The sequence below is a fragment of the Artemia franciscana genome, unplaced genomic scaffold (assembly GCF_032884065.1).
Source record: "Artemia franciscana unplaced genomic scaffold, ASM3288406v1 Scaffold_1268, whole genome shotgun sequence".
Lineage (NCBI taxonomy): Eukaryota > Metazoa > Arthropoda > Branchiopoda > Anostraca > Artemiidae > Artemia > Artemia franciscana.
The window spans coordinates 99,978-118,821 of record NW_027062778.1 but is presented as its reverse complement, the minus strand read 5'-3'; the positions used below and the strand labels follow the sequence as shown (position 1 = coordinate 118,821).

General features: G+C 35.0%; 2 protein-coding genes across 3 annotated transcripts in view; one reads left to right on the top strand and one right to left on the bottom strand.

The window, feature by feature from the left end:
• LOC136042419 (uncharacterized) overlaps positions 1–18,844 on the top strand; it is a 148,126-nt gene that overhangs the window by 34,617 nt on the left and 94,665 nt on the right. The gene's annotated exons all lie outside the window — the stretch shown is intronic.
• The window catches only part of LOC136042417 (matrix metalloproteinase-2-like), a 63,668-nt gene that overhangs the window by 29,575 nt on the left and 15,249 nt on the right, over positions 1–18,844 (bottom strand). Inside the window, exons 3-6 of the mRNA XM_065727390.1 lie at positions 12,523–12,641; positions 8,855–9,019; positions 7,166–7,296; positions 2,284–2,442 (exon numbers count right to left, since the gene is read on the bottom strand). Of these exons, the coding sequence (XP_065583462.1) occupies positions 2,284–2,442; positions 7,166–7,296; positions 8,855–9,019; positions 12,523–12,641 (574 nt within the window). The remainder of the gene's footprint in view (positions 1–2,283; positions 2,443–7,165; positions 7,297–8,854; positions 9,020–12,522; positions 12,642–18,844) is intronic.

Sequence of the window (18,844 nt, the reverse complement as noted above, 5' to 3'; positions counted from 1 at the left end):
CCAGATCTTTTGACACTGGGGAGAGTAGGAAGGGGAAATCTTGGAAAACGCTTGGAGTGGAGGAATCGGGAGGATGCTTGATGGATACAATAAGCAAATGTTCTTGATACCTGATTGACGTAACCGCACTGGATTCGCTCTCTTTAGGGGTATTGGTGGGAGGGGTTCAGTTATTTGGCAAGTTTGGTGCTTCTGGACGTGCTAGGACGATGAAAATTGGTAGGCGTGTCAGGGAGCTGCACAAATTGGCTTGATTAAGTCGTTTCCCTCGATTCGACCATCTGGGGGGCTAAAGGGGGAGGAAAAATTAGAAAAAATGAGGTATTTACAACTTACGAGTAGGTGATCGGATCTTAATGAATTTTGATATTTAGAGGGACATCGTGACTCAGAGCTCTTATTTTAAATCCTGACCGGCATTAAGCCTCTGATTTTTCTTTTAAATTGATCTATTGATTTTTAGAACTTTGTTAGAGCTCACACCATATGAGCTCTTGGCTCTTAGCTCATCTTGCCTAGTCACAAGTGCCATATGAGCTCTTAACTCTTGTTAACCTTTGTCTTGAGACGACAGATATATTTTCTAGCCTTGTTATACAATTTGAATTGAGCAGAAGTAACTTTAGTCTTTCTAGTTTTTACTCTTTTTATTAGCCTAGAGTTTATATAGGTTATTTGATTGAGTAGAGTTTGATTACAAGGAGAGTTCTTTTTTATTTATTTTTTTCCAGCGAAAGAAGATTTTTTTAGGCGGTTTTCGAGCTTGATGAGGTGGCCCTTAAGATAGCGCCTCTGGCCCATTAGTGTGGCACATACTTACCATGGAAAGTACAATCATCGTATCCCTTCTGATTATCAAAAATGAGCAAGGGCAAAATACGTAGAAACCTTGGCACGTTAGAGGGGATTGCGACATCGTGTGTCCAGACAACTCACCTTAGTGGCGTCAGGATTGTCCCTGGCAGCCCATTAGATTTACGAATATTGACAGTACAATAATCCACGAGAGACTTTGCAACGCATGAACATGATGCCATACCCTAGTGCCATCAGTAGTGAAACTGATGGTGCTATTCCACGTATCCGGGTGGCACCAGGTAACTAGATCGGTGGCACTAAAGTAGAATAGCGATATTTGCTTCTGATTATATGTTTATAATGGAGTTACTTGGTATGTTATGCTAGGAAAGTTTTCCAGCGGCTTAGAAAATACAGAAACTTTTTTTTTAAATCGCTTTTGCGATTCATAAGAAGTTAGCCGTTTCAAATTTTGAAAAATTTTATTGCAAAATACACTTTTCTGAAAGCTACTGTTTAATGACCATAACTTCGATGTCTTGTTTAACCTATCTCTTGAATTTTCTTGAACAACCTTACATCATTGCAGGTTCATTAGGGTGTTAATTTACCTGACACTGAAACTACAATATTAAGTTTTAGTCCAAGTGTCAATACGTAATTTGTTTTATGCACGCAAAAGAGACAGAAGAAGAAGGGCATTGAAGGCCCCTTTTACATGAGATTTTACCAATAGACAAGATCTAACTAGTGCTAATTTGAGGTATTCACAAGTTTCTTAGGATTTTTCAACCAATCGGAAAATTCTTAAGAAAATCCTATTTGCTCAAAATAGATCAGGCAAAATCTAGGTACTTTAAAACTATCATTGTGAACGGGACTTGAGATATTGTGCACGTCAAATTGGAGGCAGAAGAGCAAAAGGTGTATACCTTCTACGGAATATGTGCCTTTTCTACTATTTTCTATTTTGTTTTGGCTTTTTTTCTTTTATAAGCAATATTTTTGTAAAAAACAATTTAATATTAAAGCTTAAAATCACCTATATAAAGAACATTCTACTTTCAGAGTGAAGTATGATTAAAGCTATTATGTCTTAAGTAACATCATCAGATATTTGCAATCTATTAATAGTATGAGGTTTGCAAAAAAGGAGTAGGAGGATGAATCATATAACCTAAAAAATCAATCGTAATTGTAGGCTGCAAAACTGCAGATCAGATCACGTTAATACATCAGATACCAAAGAAAGTACCACTACTAACTTTTTGACATAAAATTTATCGAATTATTAAATATATAAAAATAAATATTCAATTATTCAATTATAAAATCAAATATTCAGTTATTTATAAATATTCAATAATTTGTAAATTAAATATTCAATTATAAAATTAAATATTCAACTATTTATAAATATTCAATAATTTGTAAATTAAATATTCAATTATTCAATCGTAAAATTATTGTATCCAAGTTACTTACTGTAAAGTTGATACATGGCTAAAATATCGTCATATCCCAGCTGAAAATTTTTCTGATGACCTTTGTAATATGGATACATAATTGAGCTTGTTACCGGAGAGTGAGATAGTCCCAAGCTGTGTCCTATTTCGTGTACAGCAACGGTAAAAAAATCAACACCTAAAAGAAAGAGATCATAGTCCTATATTCTTAGGTTAGTTTTCAGCGAGATAATACAAACTTGCTTTCGATAAATTTATTCTGAGTGCAGACAGACCTAAAGGAACCCTAAATAGTCATCGAGAAAATGTTTAAACAGAAAATGGGTTTTATGATATTTGCCATTGCATGTTTTTCTTGCAGTGAAATTCAAAACAAAGCATTTCCAGAAAAAAAAAATACCGAAAAAAAAATAAATTTAAAACGATCAGTAAATTAACTTTTATGTGATACCAAGAGCATAATGAATAAGATATACCGTTTATGAAGAATTGAAGCTAAACTAGCAGAAAATGCAATGAACAATAAAGCCAAAGTTAAGTCAAATATAAATTATAAAATATGGTCGTCGTGGCTTCCAACAAATCCCAACGGGGGCTAGAATGCTCCTTGTGATTTACCAAAAACTAAATAAATAGCTTAATAAGAAGTTTGGTGAAAGGCCTGAGTATTGACAGATGTAAAGAAACCATGCTTAGCGGTTGAGAAAAGATGTTTACCAATTTATGTATCCTTATAAAGTAACATAAAAAAAGAAATTTTCCTGAAAATTAAAGTGCAACTTGAAACTTCAACAATCAGGGAATTAGTTTTTGTATCATGTCAAAACCAAAACAAGTAAAAACTACTGTAAATTACATACAACAATAGTTTTCCAACTAAAAGTTGGGAGCAACATTAAAACTTATGTTTAATTAGAATAGATAGCTCTTTTAAAAGTACTAAAAAGAACTTTTACTTAAAGAGTGAGATATTGAAAAGGGGGGAAACCCCTCATATATATAATAATCTCTCTTCGTTTAAGTTTTAATGTTGCTTCTTACTTTCAGTTGAAAAAACTGTTTAATTTCTGATCGTTTTTAAAATAATGCTGGGAGACCTGGCTCCCCCTCCTAGGAAAATTCCTTTTCCCCATACAAAATTCTTCCTTTGAATGGTCCTCCAACGTAGCAACCCCAACCTCCACTTGAAAAACCCCCTGAAAACATATGTATACTTCCTAATAACCAATACTATATGCAAACAATAGGCAAAGCTCATAGCTTGCAGACCTTCCCGGGGATTGTGGGGGGGGGGTAAGTCAGCCTCAAAGACATAGTTAAGAAATTTTCCGACTATGTTGTACAAAATGGCTATCTCAGAGTTTTGATCGGGTGAGTGGGGGAAAATGATCGTGCCAGGGGGGCTAACTGCCCTCCGATGTTATTAATCACTTAAAAAGGAAACTATAGCTTTTGATTTCCAATCAAATGATCCTCTCCCGATCTTTTACGATGACTGTTTAAATATGATCCACCATGGGAAAAAACAAACAAAGAAAATCAAATAAACACGCATGTGTGATCTTTCTTCTGACAGAGAAAATGCAAAATTCGACAAATTCGTACATATGAGCTTGAAACTTTTACAATAGGGTTCTGAGGTATGCTGAATCTGGTGGAGTAATTGTTTTTATGATCAGTTGATGTTTTTGGGAGTTTTAAATATTTTGAATAAGCATCAAATTGCAATCTTTTCATGTATCAAATAAACAAAAAACAAGTGTTTTAATTGAATGTAAGGAGCGACGGTAAAACTTAAAACGAAGAAGAATTATTCTGTATATAAAAGGGGCTGTCCTCTCCTCAACATCCCACTCTTTACACTAAGGTTTGACTCTTTTTCACAACTCTACTTTTTCAAACAATAAGAAACTTTAGCGTAAAGAGTGGGGTATTGAGGAGGGGGCAGCCCATTTCATATATGGAATAATTCGATTCTTTTGATGTATATATTGTTATCAAGACTCTGTTTCGTAGAACTTTGGTTACTATTGAGCCGCATTACTCCTTACTTATAGCATGTTTCCACGAACTGTTTGATAAGGAATAGAGGCCAACAAACCAAAAGAAATCATAATAAAAAGAAACTATAAAATACAATCTCGGAAGTTGCCCACCTTCTTCCCCGAGGCTAAAATGTCCTTTGTGATTTACTGAGAAATAAATGAACAGCTTAATTGAAAGTTTTGAATCGCCAACTAATCTTTCTATAAGTTCGGATAAAAATTATTCTAGACTAAGGAAGACAGTCATGAAGAGTAGTTTTCTGTGCAGCAAAAACTTACCGGATTATCATGAATATTTAATGTCGACAAATCTTTGCCACAAGTAAGTGTGGTACTGGCAACCCTTAAACACCAGATAAGGTTAATTCTTCATTTGTGTTTTACCGAAAACAAAACGAATGACATAAACTGTAAGTTTAGTTCAGCCATTTGATTTCATATAAAAGAGTGAGTTAAAACGAAAGAAGGAGTTCTGGAAAATTTATTGCATGATAGGGTTACAAAATTATACTAACTGGCAAGAATACACTGATCCTGCCAAAAAGATTTCCAAAAGTTTAAAAAGTTTTTTAAGGTTTTATTCTATAAGGGAGTTTGGGTGAGGCAACACTACCTTATTTGCACTCTTTCAGATAGTTAAAATTCACTTTACTCTTCATTGTTTTCGTTTCATTTTAGGTACATTTCTTCATTTACAGTCATTTTTGCTCGTTTAAGTTTTAACGACAAATATATAAGCTAATTTTGCTAGTACTAAAATTCAGACAGTTTGCGGTAACTAATTTTAAGCATTGAGCAGCATGGGATAGTATTGAGTATTGACCAAAGGTATATATATTTTTATAGTGATTCCAAATACTTAAAATTCTTTAAGCTTAAGGCTACGTATCAAAAGCTATTAGCTAGAGAAAATTTGGACAACCATCAAATTCAACACATCAGAGGTTCCTAGTGTAGAGGTTTTCGTGTGGAACTCGTGTTTTTATTTGTCTATTTGGTTTCTTCCAGGGGATAATCTTCTAGAACAAATGGTCCTACAATATCGAGAGATAACTAATTCAAACGGAAATAAAAAATTATAGCAACCTATTTTAGGAGCCAAAACGATTGCCCCATAACAAAGTAGCATTTCCTGTCATTTGTGTCTCCAAAGCACAATTTTCCAGTCTACAAAGTAAGACAAGAAATTGTCAGAAGTCCGAAAACAAACGAATAGCAAAGAGGAGTAGAAAAACAAATCAAGAAAATTTCACTAAAAGAGGTAAACAAAGAAAACGAAGGAAAAAACTTGAAAGAGAAGTAAAGAATAGAGAAACACTTCGTATAATATCCATTTTTTTTTTTACTCGAATAAATTGAAACTGTGCGCTGAGCATCCTTAAAACACGGGATAACGTCAATATTCAGCATATTAGAATTCATAACTCTTATTTATTTACTTTTTAAAATTCTTATGATTTTCATTTCAATTTCTATCTTCATCTCATGATCACTAGTTTTACACTCAAAAAGACGATATTAAAACAGTGTCTCTTGATCACAACAATCAGAAGTTGAACAATTACTATCATTAATTAAAAACTAAATGAATTCAATTTACTATAACCAATGACAATTTGTGTTAGTTTATAATTAGGAGAAGTTTTCGTAATGTGAAGAAGTCACCATCTCTGATAAATTTGTTATTCTCAACAAGGAAATACGGAGAGACAAAATCTATGTTCTTTTGTAGCTTACTGATGTATTTCAAAGAAATTATATAAATGTTGTTTTTTTTTTATATTGGTCAATACACTACTGCTGACAAGGTTGTTAATGCAGTGTTGCTGCCAATGTTGTCAAAACACTGCTGCTGACAATGTTGTTAATGCAGTATTGCTGTCAATGTTTTCAATACACTGCTGCTGACAATGTTGTTAATGCAGTGTTGCTGTCAATGTTGTCAATACACTGCTGCTGACTATGTTGTTAATGCAGTGCTGCTGTCAATGTTGTTGATACACTGCTGTTTTATCGGCTACCAGTGGGTCACCACGGCCCATAATATGAGCTCCTTGTGCTTCAATAGGGAAATAACCAGCTATCATACCTTGGCAAGTGTAACAACTTCAAAGTCTTGTTGAAGATCCCTCAGAGATCAAGATGCTTCCACTTTAAATAACCAAAGGCACTACTTGAAAAGGCGTGACGCAAAATCTGCTCAGATTATACTAGGATACAATGTTCCAAGTGTCGGGCGTCTTTGCGTCTGGTGAAGAATAAAAGTGTTTGAGAATATTCCGTTCCAAATATTTTTGTGGTATTTTTTTTATCCTTTTATAATTGGTACGATTAATTGGTAGAATTAAATTCGTAATTTTGGAGGGCTTCTCAGCTTCACAAATGAACTTATAGAATGTTAGACACGAAAAACGGTATTTGTTTTCAATTGCTATTATATTTTAGTCTCAAAGTATTTACAAACTAAACTAAAACTTTGAATCTACTCTAAAATTCTCTTTTTACTTGATCGTCTTCGTTACATTGGATGAAAAAAACTTCTCTCTTCTTGCTTCTCATGGATTTTGTCCAATCAACAAATACTAAAATTAGCTACAAAAATCATTTTATTTTTTGGTTTCTTTTTTCCCTATAGTATTTTTTAAGAAAAACATTTAAAAAGAAAGTAGATAGTGATTTAAAGCAAATAGCAATAGGGAAAACGACAAAGCTTTGGACTAAGTATCATCTTAACACCAATTTTCACTAATTCGTAGTGTAGCTTTAATGTGGCATTAAATATGGAAAATTTCTGGGAAATCAGTATTTGGACCAATCTAGTAAAAATTATTTAATTGCAACATAAATAGAAGATACCTGAGTTATAGTCCTCAGGATTGATAGCCCATGGCTCTGCTTCGTCAAAGTGAACATCCCCTCCAAGATGACCGAATTCATAAGGATAATAGGCATGGGCTAGCGTGAAACCAGGACCATCGAACGGGTAACTAAAATAGAAAAATTAATCTGTTTAATTTGAGGCTCCTTGCTGGTCTTTATGTTGGTGCTTGTTTGAAGAAGTTGACATTTAAATGCTTAATTTTTTAGAAATTAGAATTTTCGACATGAAAGGATTTTTGTTATGAAAATTCAAAAAGAAGAAAAAATTTAATTTTCAGATTCGAAAATATGAAAAGAAAAACTTGAAAATTCAAATTTGGAAATCTGAATTTTTACATGGCATGGTTTTCAAAACTCAGAAAGAAAAAACTATTAAAAAAGGAAAAGAAAAGGTAGAAAGACTTTACTTGAAGAAATGTGATATTTTAATTTTTAATTTTTGGAAACGTATGATTTGTTGATATGAAAAGAGTTTTACTATTGAAATCTGAAAATAAGAATCTTAATTTTTTTAAAGTATAATAAATAAAAGTAATTAATATTAAGAAATGAAAAATTATGAAGCAGAAGGCCCTTACTTGAAGCAGTTTGATATTTAAGTCCTTGTACTTTAAGAAATATGGGTTTTTAATGAAAGGATATTTTTGTTATCAAAAATCCAAATGAACAGAAATTGTCAAAAAAGAAAAAATATATAAAGTAGAAAAGCTTTACTTAAAGAAATTTATTGCTGAAATCCATTAAAAAAGAGGAATCTTGACATGACAGGGGATTTTCAATTAAAATGAAAAAAAAAATAAGAATCGTAAATTGTTCAAAATGCAAAAAAAAAATATGAACTGGAAAGGCTTTACTTGGAGCATTGTGATACTGAAATGCTGAACTGTATTTAAAAATCTAAGACTTTTTGACACGAAAGGAGTTTGGTTATAGTAATTCTAAAAATAGGAATCGTAAATTAGTCGCCCAATAAGAGTCGCCCAAGCAACACGTGGGATGTCAGCTAGTCAGTCAACACGCGGACTGACCCCTGTCACGCGTTACTGAGGCACTGCGCGCCCCAGCTAAACGTATGCAAAGTGCTAAAATTTTAGCTGCATATAGTTTTTTCTTCTTTTTTAGTTTTTTTTCTCTTTATTTAGTTTTTTCTGTTTATGTTTAAGTTTTTTTTTTAGTTTTTTTCTTTTTTAGTTTTTTCTTTTTTTAGTTTTTTTCATTTCTTTTAATTCTATTAAATATATATATATATATATATATATATATATATATATATATATATATATATATATATATATATATATATATATATATATAATTCATTTTGAGGTCATGCTTAAAGACCAAAACTGATGCTTTGGAACCAAACTTACATCCAAAAGTGCCTTCCCCCTTGTAAAAGGGGGGGGGGGTAGGTGAATGGCGGACTTTATCTTTTTCTTCCTCCGTTTTAAGTCCTAAATATTTTTTAAAAAATGCAAATTTTTAACATTTATAAGATAAATAGCAATTATCTGAAAACTCTATTAATGGTTCCCTTAAAACATTTAATGGTTTTTCCTGTGCCCTCTTAAAAAGTATTCGGGTGCCCACGGTTTTGAAATACTTTCATTTTTTACATTAAATCAATTTATTCTTTAAAATAAAACAATGATAAACAATCCTTACTAATCCCCATGGTAACCGTTGCCAAAAAGAATAACTATATCTGCTTCAGTTGAATACGTTTCCACGAAGGTTAGTCTTGCATATCCTGCCCATGCCTCAAATGCTTTCTTTAATATTGACTTGACTTTGTCTTCTGATTGCAGTTTTGGAGTCCAGTTTGCAACACTGAAAAATGGTCAACTTTATGAATGAATAATACTATTCCATTTTTGATTACTGATGAAATGAAAAAAAATAAAAACACTTGTAGTTTTCTTTACATTCTAAATTTTTCGCAGAATTATTGAGTGTCACGGATGAGTGCTATGAATTAGCAAAATAAGAATTATGAAGACACTTAATGTTATGAAGTGATTAGTAACTAGGCTATGTGTAAAATATTGCTAATATTAAATATTTATGTACATCTAGAATATTATTTCAAGTAGGGGGAGAGTGGGGTTGGTTCGGACGCGGGATTAATCTGGACAAGCGCTTTTCTTCCTACAGCGCTGTCTGCTAATCACGAAAAAAACACTGTAGACCTGCCATCTAGCATTTTACTTGCGTATGTAGTTTCGTTACTCCACGTGCAGCAGTTTTGGAAATATTTGGAAAAAAACTGAAAAAAACAAGGTAAGGCGTCATGTATCTTCTTTACTTAAAGATTTAATTCAGCCTATATTAATAAGTATATAGCTTGCTTAATGCATAACATGTTTAACTTAGACTTTGTTAAGTTGTTTCAATTTTGATTTTTGGCGCAATATGTAAGTTCTGAGGCGTAGGTGAGGTTTCAAACTTTATCTTTCAGATATGGTTGGTTCGGACAACAACAGTGGGGTCCATTCGGACATTGTTTGAAGAAACACCACCAATTATTTTGCCCTTTCCAATCGTTTTTCTTATCATATCCCTTTTACGATTTTTATTTTTGCCTTTTTTCTAATTGTTTTTCTATTCAGAATTCCTCGAGTGTAAAAAAGAAACCGGCTAGATTCTCTTCCTGATCGAGAAAATGTGAAGAAAGCCATTGAGGCTCATATAAAAAAAGAAGACACGTTGAGAGGAATTAACAAAAACTTCGGTATAAAAAAAATTTACAGTACTACACTCTGTCAAGCAATCAAAGCCATTAAGGGAAGAAGCTTTAGTAAGGGTCGATGAAGAGCCTCAACCACTCTCTGTCAGCTTCCCAATGAAAGCCAAACACAAAAGGCAAGTTTTTGACATGAAAAACGACAGGAAACTTGACCACTATTTCCGAACCTATTCTACTATGAACCATGGATTTACGATAAAAGAATCCAGATGTTCCGCCTATTCTTACGCTTGTGCAAATAGCACTTCTGTACCAGAAATTTGACAGGGAACAAAGCAGCGTTGAATGTCTGGCTTATCGCATTTCTTAAGTTGAATCTAAACATTTCAGCCAGGAAGCTGGAGCCCACAAGTCAGGCGAGAGACTGTGGGTTCAACAAACCAATAGTTCAGACGTTTTTTGATAAGATACTTGATGTCTACGGAGGATTTGGGGCCAAGCTGACACCTGATCGCTTCTGGAATGTGAATGAGACTGGCATACCCTCAGTGTTTCCACCGCCTAAAGTCCTTGTGCTGACTGGACGAAAACAGGTTGGTTAGACAGTGTGTGCAAAAAGAGGTCAAAATGTAATTACTATCTGTTTTCCAATATATCCGGAGCGACAATCCCCCCCGATTTTCATTTTCACACGAGTGAATTTTGTACCTAGAATTATTAATGATGGCCCCCATGGTTGCCCGGGACTTGCTTACCTCAATGGATGGGTCAATGGCGACTTATTCTTGGAAGCTATGAGACACTTTGCGAAAATCACCAAACCAGATTCAGAGACTCCGATCCTCCTACTAATGGACAACCATGACAGCCATCTCGATGTAAGGGTGATCGAACACTGCAATCAAAATTCTGTGACACTTGTAACACGTCCACCTCACTGTTTGCATAAACGCAACCACTCGACGTAGGTGTTCTTTCTCATTTCAAGAACACACTAAAAGGGTGCATCAATGAGAGGCTACAGTTACATCCCAGCCAGGGCATTCCGATAGACGAAGTAGCTCTGCTCAGCAGGGCTCTCTTCCTAAAGAAATTTACTGCGTCGAACATTGCATCTGCGTTACAAGCCACTTGGGTCTTTTCTTTCAATCGTGACATATTTCTGGAGGGAGCTTTTGCACCATAGCTAGTGACAAACAGACACCTAGATACAACAACCGTTTCGCCAAGTCCTCTGTCGAAGGTTGACTCCAAGTCCAGACCCTTACTGGCTTCTTCCATGATTAGGTCTCTGGAAGAAGTTGGACCCTTCCCCTGAGTTGAAGCTAGCTCTGATTTGGGTCGCGAGAATCGGGATCGACGCAAGACTCGCCCTTTAACAGACGCAACTGAAAAGGAAGAGATTACAGCTAAAATGCAAAAACGATCAGACCACCGAAACAATCTGCGAAGAAAGGCAAAAACAGTGCTGCCCATAGTGACGAAGACGAAAATAATAAACCGTAGCTCTATTCCAGCTTGGCTGTCTTGAATTATTAATCAAGCGACGAGTCTCTTCACTGTGGAGAGCTTGGAGAAGACTTTGAGCTGTTTGACATAGAAATGCTCAAGTTGAAATCTTTGCTCTAGTAAAATTCAAGCTGAGAAAGTCTAAGGAGACTGATGTTTTCTATATTGGCCAAATCAAAGGGAAAAATGGAAGTGATGTGGAAGTCTCTTTGCAGCGCAAAAATGGAGCATGGGTTTATCTTTTCAAATATCAAGGACAAAATATTTATGTCTTCTGATGACATTGTTCTCGCGCTTCCATCGTCTGCTGCTACCGGTTGAACAAAGCGGACAAAGTGAGGTGTCACTTTCCATTACGACCTTAGCTGCTATAACATGAGATAACGAGGGTCCACTTTTGTACATATTATTAATAATATGTAGGAGATAAAATTTAAGATTTTTATCTATCCGATTTTTTAAGTATATAGCAATTTATTGGAAATTCAGTTCTGTCCAAACCCACCCCATATAGTCCGAATTCACCCCGCATGATGGCTTGACTTCGGACATTTATGAAACATGAATAATCTGAGCTCAATGCTAAAAACGTAAGATTAAAATCGACAAAAATTTCCAATGAAACATCAACGGATTTTCTTCCGTTTCAGCCAAGAACGGAAATAAAAAAGTGACTGAAGTAGAAGCCACAACCCGCCAAAAATTTCTATCCGAACAATCCCCATCCTCCCCTACTCCTTTTCATCTACTGTTTTCCTCCTCTCTCTCTCTCTCTCTCTCTCTTTCTCTTTTTCTTTCTCTCTCTTCCTTGATCTTACTCCATTTCACTTGCTCTTTGTGAAAATTTTTCTCTTTTTTCTTCCTCTCTTTTAATTACTCCGCACATACCGGTTCACAATTGGGAGCCCTAGAAGCAGCTAAAATAAAGTCTGAAGAGTGAACTTGCATTGGTAAAACTTATGACTTATTCCTTGTTTACTATTACTGTGATTTTCAGCACTTTTTATCCAGTCCTTCAAAGATTTCTTTGACAACCTTCCATGGCTGCCCAGCAATAGCTTTTCTGGATATATCCCTATCGATTAAAGAATTAAATGAATAAATAAAAGATAAACATGAAAAAACGGAATGAACTCACAAATATGAAATATTCCTTTTACTCCAGCCAGAAGGGCCAAGGATATACCTCTTCAGTCTTGTGCCTGTTACTTGATTAGTTGTAAGATCTTTGTTTCCACATCTTGGTGTAACTAGAAGCTAAAAAATCAGAGAAAAGCGATTCTCATTTGAACGTCTTCACAACAAATACTCATGTAGGATTTTTTCTGGGAGAGGGGAAGCAATAAAAAAATTATTTAGCAATATGAATAGAAAATCCCCAAAACTCAGTAAAATTTATGATAAACTGGTTTCTTGAAGCTCCCTCCCCCCTGAGTATGTCCCTACCTTATAGCTATTCCCATGGGATTGGAGTTCAACATCTTATTGATGAATAATAATAATAAGAAACTGTGTAGAAAAGAAGTTGAAAAATAGGATTGATGAAAAAGAAAAGTACAGTATAAACCGGGCAAGGGACCACAAAAGAAATATAATGACACAATAATAGATAGTAATTACAACCAAACTATGCAAAAACACAAAGTAGAATTATGAAATCTATTCACATCAAGACGACATTAATAGGTGTATAATATGTTAGTCTTACTCCAAAGCAATTCAGACAAAAGGTTGATCCATAAAATAAAATCAACTGAAATTTGATGTATATGATGAAATTCCTATATTTTCATAGGCACTAATTAAATAAATGAGAGTATCTAACTCTGTCGCATCTGAAGAATTTCTGGATATCGCTTACATCGCTTTTGTCAGGTGGAATGTTCCAAAAATATAAAGCATAGCTAAGCTTAAATCCGTTCAAAATTCTTTTTTCGTAGAACTCCTTTCTTGGGATCTTTTCATGGCCATCCTTTTCGAAGACCTATAACAATGATATACTTTTTTAAGATTTATTGCTTTGTCTTCTACTGACACAAAATTGTTATATGGCCTTTGTTGAGGTTGTTGATTTTTATTATTCATGTCCTTTTGATTTTGATCATCAAATGTGCCTTTGTTTTGAAGAATATTGTTGTTATGCTTTCAAGTCTAGGTCAAACGGCTTATCATCTGCCCTAAGGGTTCTTACGAAACTTATACTACTGCTACTACTAATAGTAAGTCACTGCAGCACCAAGCTGCCTGAGGCCAACACAGCTAGGCACGCTCCTCCTCCAACCTAATCCATTCAAGGCCCAGCTCTTTACACCCTTCCAGAAAGTTCCCATTTCCTTTAAATTTGTATTTATGACATCCTCCCAACCCAAATAAGGAAGACCTGCTTTCCGTGTAGCCCCAGACAGTTGGCCAAAGAGGAAAATCTTTGGCCGTCTGTCAACCTTCATCCGCAGAACGAGGCCTAGCCATCTCAACCTTTCTTTCAATATAGCCCTAGAAAGTGGGATTGGACCACATGTTTCGTACAAACTACTGTTTGAAATACGGTCAGTCAGCAGGGTACCCAGAACAATCCGTAGGCAATTTCTCTGGAAAACATCTAGCAAATTTTTATCTGCTTTTCGGAACACCCATTTTTCAGAGCCATATTTGACCACCGTCATCACTGTAGCTTCCAATATTCTAATCTTGGTTGTAGACTTATCTTTGTATTCTTCCAAACTTTTTTTTAACTGTGAAAAAAACACCCTGAGCCTTAACTATTCGACTTTTAACATCTTCACTGCTCCCACCGTCTTTACTAATAATACTACCAAGATAAGTGAAGCTGCCAACCTGATCAATCTTTTCGTTACCCAACGTCACCTTTTCATCTTCACTTATTCCTAGTCTTAGTGACTTAATCTTCTTAACATTAATTATCAAGCCTATTCTAGCACCCTGAACTCGCAAAACCTCTAAAAATTCATTCATTTTTGCTCACACTTTCATGTAATATGCTTAAATCATCAGCATAATCTAAGTCCATTAGCGTTTTTCCTCCCCATTTGATTCCGTGGTCTCCAATTACCTTTCCTGTGCTCCTTAAGAAGAAGTCCATCAAAATGATCCATATAAAGGGGGATAGAACACAACTCTGCTTAACTTCTCATTTAATACAAAACCGGTCGCTAACCTCATTTCCTCCCTGAACCGCAACAAAATTAAACTCGTACATAGCACAAATCACTTTAATGTATTTTTCTGGTATACCATACAAGGATAAGACCTTTGCTAACGCTCTTCTATCAACAAAATCTAAAGCTTGCTCATAATCGATAAAACTCATGACCAAAGGTGTTTGACAACGAAGGGACTACCTAATTATTAACCTAAGAGTGAAAACTTGGTCGATACATCCTCTACTTTTTCTAAAACCACACTGTTCTTCCCTTAAAACTTTGTCTACAGTATCTCTCAGTCTAAAAATATCATATTACTCAGTAATTTGTTACCTACAGAGACCAGACTAATACCTCGATAATTACGACAATCGCTCTTGTCACCTTTCTTATACAGTGGTTTAATTAAGGTTTTCCTAAAATCATTAGGTACTTCCCCTTTTTCAAAAATCATGTTCCCATTCTTTGGTAGCTTATTCCTAACCTCAGAGCCACCATATTTGAGAAACTCATTTATCACACTATCAGCACCTGGAGCCATATTTTTTTTTAATCCTTTTAGTGCCGTCGCTAATTCTTCCTCACTAAACAAATCTTCCTTCTCATCCAAGGTACCACAAACTTTTTCAATTTCATCTATATCTTTTCCTGCAACTGTATCTTGGTTTAACACATTTTCAAAATGTTCCACCCATCTTTCTTTAACTTTTTCCTTATCACTATTTGTGGCCCCATTTCTATCTTTAACTTGGACTAGTCCCTTTCACTTTCTTAACATGCCAGTATAATATTTTACTATTATGCTGTCTAGCCGCATATTCCGGATCTTCAGCAATTTTTTCCGTGACCTCCACTTTACATCTCCTTAGTTCATATTTACGAAACATTTTACGAAACTTATGAACCCCGTTTTCTTCCTACTTTAACGAAAATGGTATTTAGCAGTTGTTTAACTGGATGATTCTCTTCTTCCGGGGAGGTCATATTTAGTATGTCAAAACAGTGTCTATGAAACAGTGAATTACTGTCAGAGCTGGGGTTTCTGATTCACCCGGGAAAGTCAGTTCTCATTTCAAGTCAACAAATAGAATTTCTCGGCTGAGTGTTAGATTCGTGATCAATGCGTATTTTCCTGCTGGAAAGAAATATTAAACAGGTTTTAGATTTGGTTTCAAAAATTCTTAGTCAAAAATCAAATACGATTCGAAAATTGGCCGAAACCTTAGGTGTTTTTGTTTCAACCTTCCCAGCAGTGGAATTAGGGCCTTCATATTACCGGAAACCGGAATTGTTGAAAACTTAATACTAAAGTACGCAAGGGGTGATTTTGTGGCTAGGCTAACATTAATATCCGATGTAATTTCGAAACTGCAATGGTGGCTGGATATTGCCAATCATTCTTCTAAAGCAATTGAGCCTAGATTAATTAATAAATATTTGCGCTGTGATGTATTCAAACTAGGCTTGGCTTTCGTGGATGAATATTCCCTGAAAATAGCCACAGTTGAATGGTCCTCAGAAGAAAAAGGATTTGACATCAATGTGTTAGAAACAAAGGCTGTTTATTTAGGATTAAAATGTTTTGCTCAGGATAATAAAGGCAATCATGTCTGGCTGCGTTCAGACAATATTTTTTCGTAGATGCATTTGCAATGAGTTTGAAGCCTCATTTCTTTTATGCATTCCCCCCCTTTAGTTTACTTCTGAGGACCCTTCAGAAGGTAGACACAGATCAGGCAACTGGCATTTTGATCTTACCAAACTGGACCTCACAAGCCTAGTATCCCTTACTATTAAAGCTTTTAATAGGAAGTCCTATATTTCTACAAAATTATATTTTTACTTTGTCTCTCCCCCAGAAACCGACCTTGCACTATCCATTGTCCAAGATGTTCGGCCTAGCGGCTTGTGTCGTCTCCGGCAAGGACTTCACCACCAAGGATATTATCTTTCCACAGTCCATATTATCATGGATGGATGGCTGGATTCGACAAAGCACCAATACAGGGTTTACATTGAAAAATCGATTGACTTTTGTCGAAGAATCCCGGCCTTGGAGGCGACTCTACTGGAGACTTTGACCTTTCTTACGGAACTATTTCACTCAGGTGTTGGATACAGTTCTAAATAATGCTGCGAAGAGTGCTTTCTCAGCAGTTTTACCAAACTTTCAGTTAGGCAGTAATAACATCACCAAAAAGTTCATGAGAGGTGTCTTTAATAGAAGGCCTAGTCTATCCAAGATTTCTAGTACTTGGGATGTAAAATGCGCATTCGATCTCTTTAGATTGCCAGCTTGGGATATCGAAAATCTTCAATTCTTTAATTGAAGATTTTAACACAAGACTAACACAAAAATTAGCGGTTTGATTGATTCTATTAGCTTGTGAAAAAGATCAATTTTTGGCCAGTTTGTCACTTAGTAAAATGACGATGGAAATTTGATTTTCAAATCAATGTGTTATTAAAAGCAACGAAACTGGACTACTATAAATCAGTAGTTAAATTTCAGCCTTTTCAAGAGTCATCCCTTTGTCCGGTGACGCACCTGGCTAGGTATATTAGAATAACGTCATATCTGAATAGAGACGATGAACTTTTTCTTCCATATCGTAAGCCTCATACCGCTGCGTCCAAGTCATCTATTTTTATAGGGATTAGAGAAGTATTATTTCTTGTAGGTATAGATATCAGTGTTTATGATGCTCATAGCACACGGTCTGCCTGTACGTCCCACCTTAAAGCAAGAGGAGTTGATTTGGACCAAATTGTAAGTTATGTAGGCTCGACAAATACCAAGATGTTTGCAAGGTTCTATAATAAACCAATTGAAAGTGGACAACAGTTATCTGTCTTTTGAAATTACTCATTGCATTTCTTATATTTGAAATATTTTACTATAAATGAATATTTGTACAGCAGCCTCTTTTTATAAATAGGCTATTGTTGGTCATTCGTGTTGGTTTAGCTCATGCTGAACTTTAAAATCTCAGTTTAACTCGTGGCGGAGCAAAGGTGCTCCTTTTGGAGTAGAATTGATAAATTAAACGAAAACTTACCAAGTTCGAAGTTTGATTGTAATTCTACTCCAAAGAACGAGCGCCAAAGTATGTGAGAGCTTAACTGCCCTCCCAATTTCCCTTCCCGTTGAACTCTCAGAGTTTCATCATGAGCTTAACCACCACATACTACAACGACTAAAAACACTGGTGTTAGTTTTGGTCAATCGAGGTGATTGCACGCGTCTATCTCAGTTGAACTCCCACCTACTCTGGCGCTCCTTCTTTGGAATTAAATAAAAAAAACTAGTTTTTTTAACTGAAAGTAAGGAGTAACATTAAAAATTAAAACCTCATATGAAATGGTTTGTCCCCTCCGCAATCCATCGCTCTTTACGCTAAAGCTTTTAATTGTTTTAAAAATTAGAATTGTGGCAAAGAGTCAAACTTTAGCGTAAAAAGCGAGGAATTGCGGAGGGGAAAACCCATTTCACATACGGAGCAATTTCTGTTCGTTTTCAGTTTTAATGTCGCTCCTTACTTTCAGTTAAAAAAACTTTTTTTTAATTTAATTTCTGAACGTTTTTGAATCAATGCATGTTTGATTTTGGCTCTCCGCACGTAAATTATTAAAATGAAATTTGTATATTAATTCTTTTTTGGCTAAATAGCTTTCTCTTTGTTTTGATCAGACGATTTTGAAAAATAAGGGGTGGGGAAGGAGGCCTAGCTGCCCTCCAATTTTTCGGTTACTTAAAAAGGCAACTAGAGCTTTTAATTTTTAATGAACGTTTTTATTAATAAAAAATATACGTAACTTAAGAATTAACTTACGTAACAAACTTTTATGTTCTTATATTTTTATTATGTATACGAGAGGGTTTGTACCCTCGTTAATACCTCGCTCTTTACACTAAATCGTAAGTTTTGTCTCGATTTCTTTAAGAATATTGGATAGTTATGATGATTTTTTCTCACTTGACCAGTACCGTTTAAATGATTTTGAAAATGGTTGTAGATTTTGATAGATTGCGTCCACTTGAGAATAGTCCACTTAATTTGGCCCATTTGGAGATAATAGATGAAAGTAGAGGGATTGATGATTTTGTTGTAGAGGAAAGTAAAATAGCAGTACGCTATATTAGCCCGGTTGATATTTCTGAATCGATGCCTAATGATTCTCTTACGGTTTTCCACTTGAATTGTCGGGGACTGCAAAGCAGTGTAACATATTTAAATGAACTATGTATGTTTTCTGGAATTCAAATATTAGCTCTAACTGAAACTTGGTTACAGAATC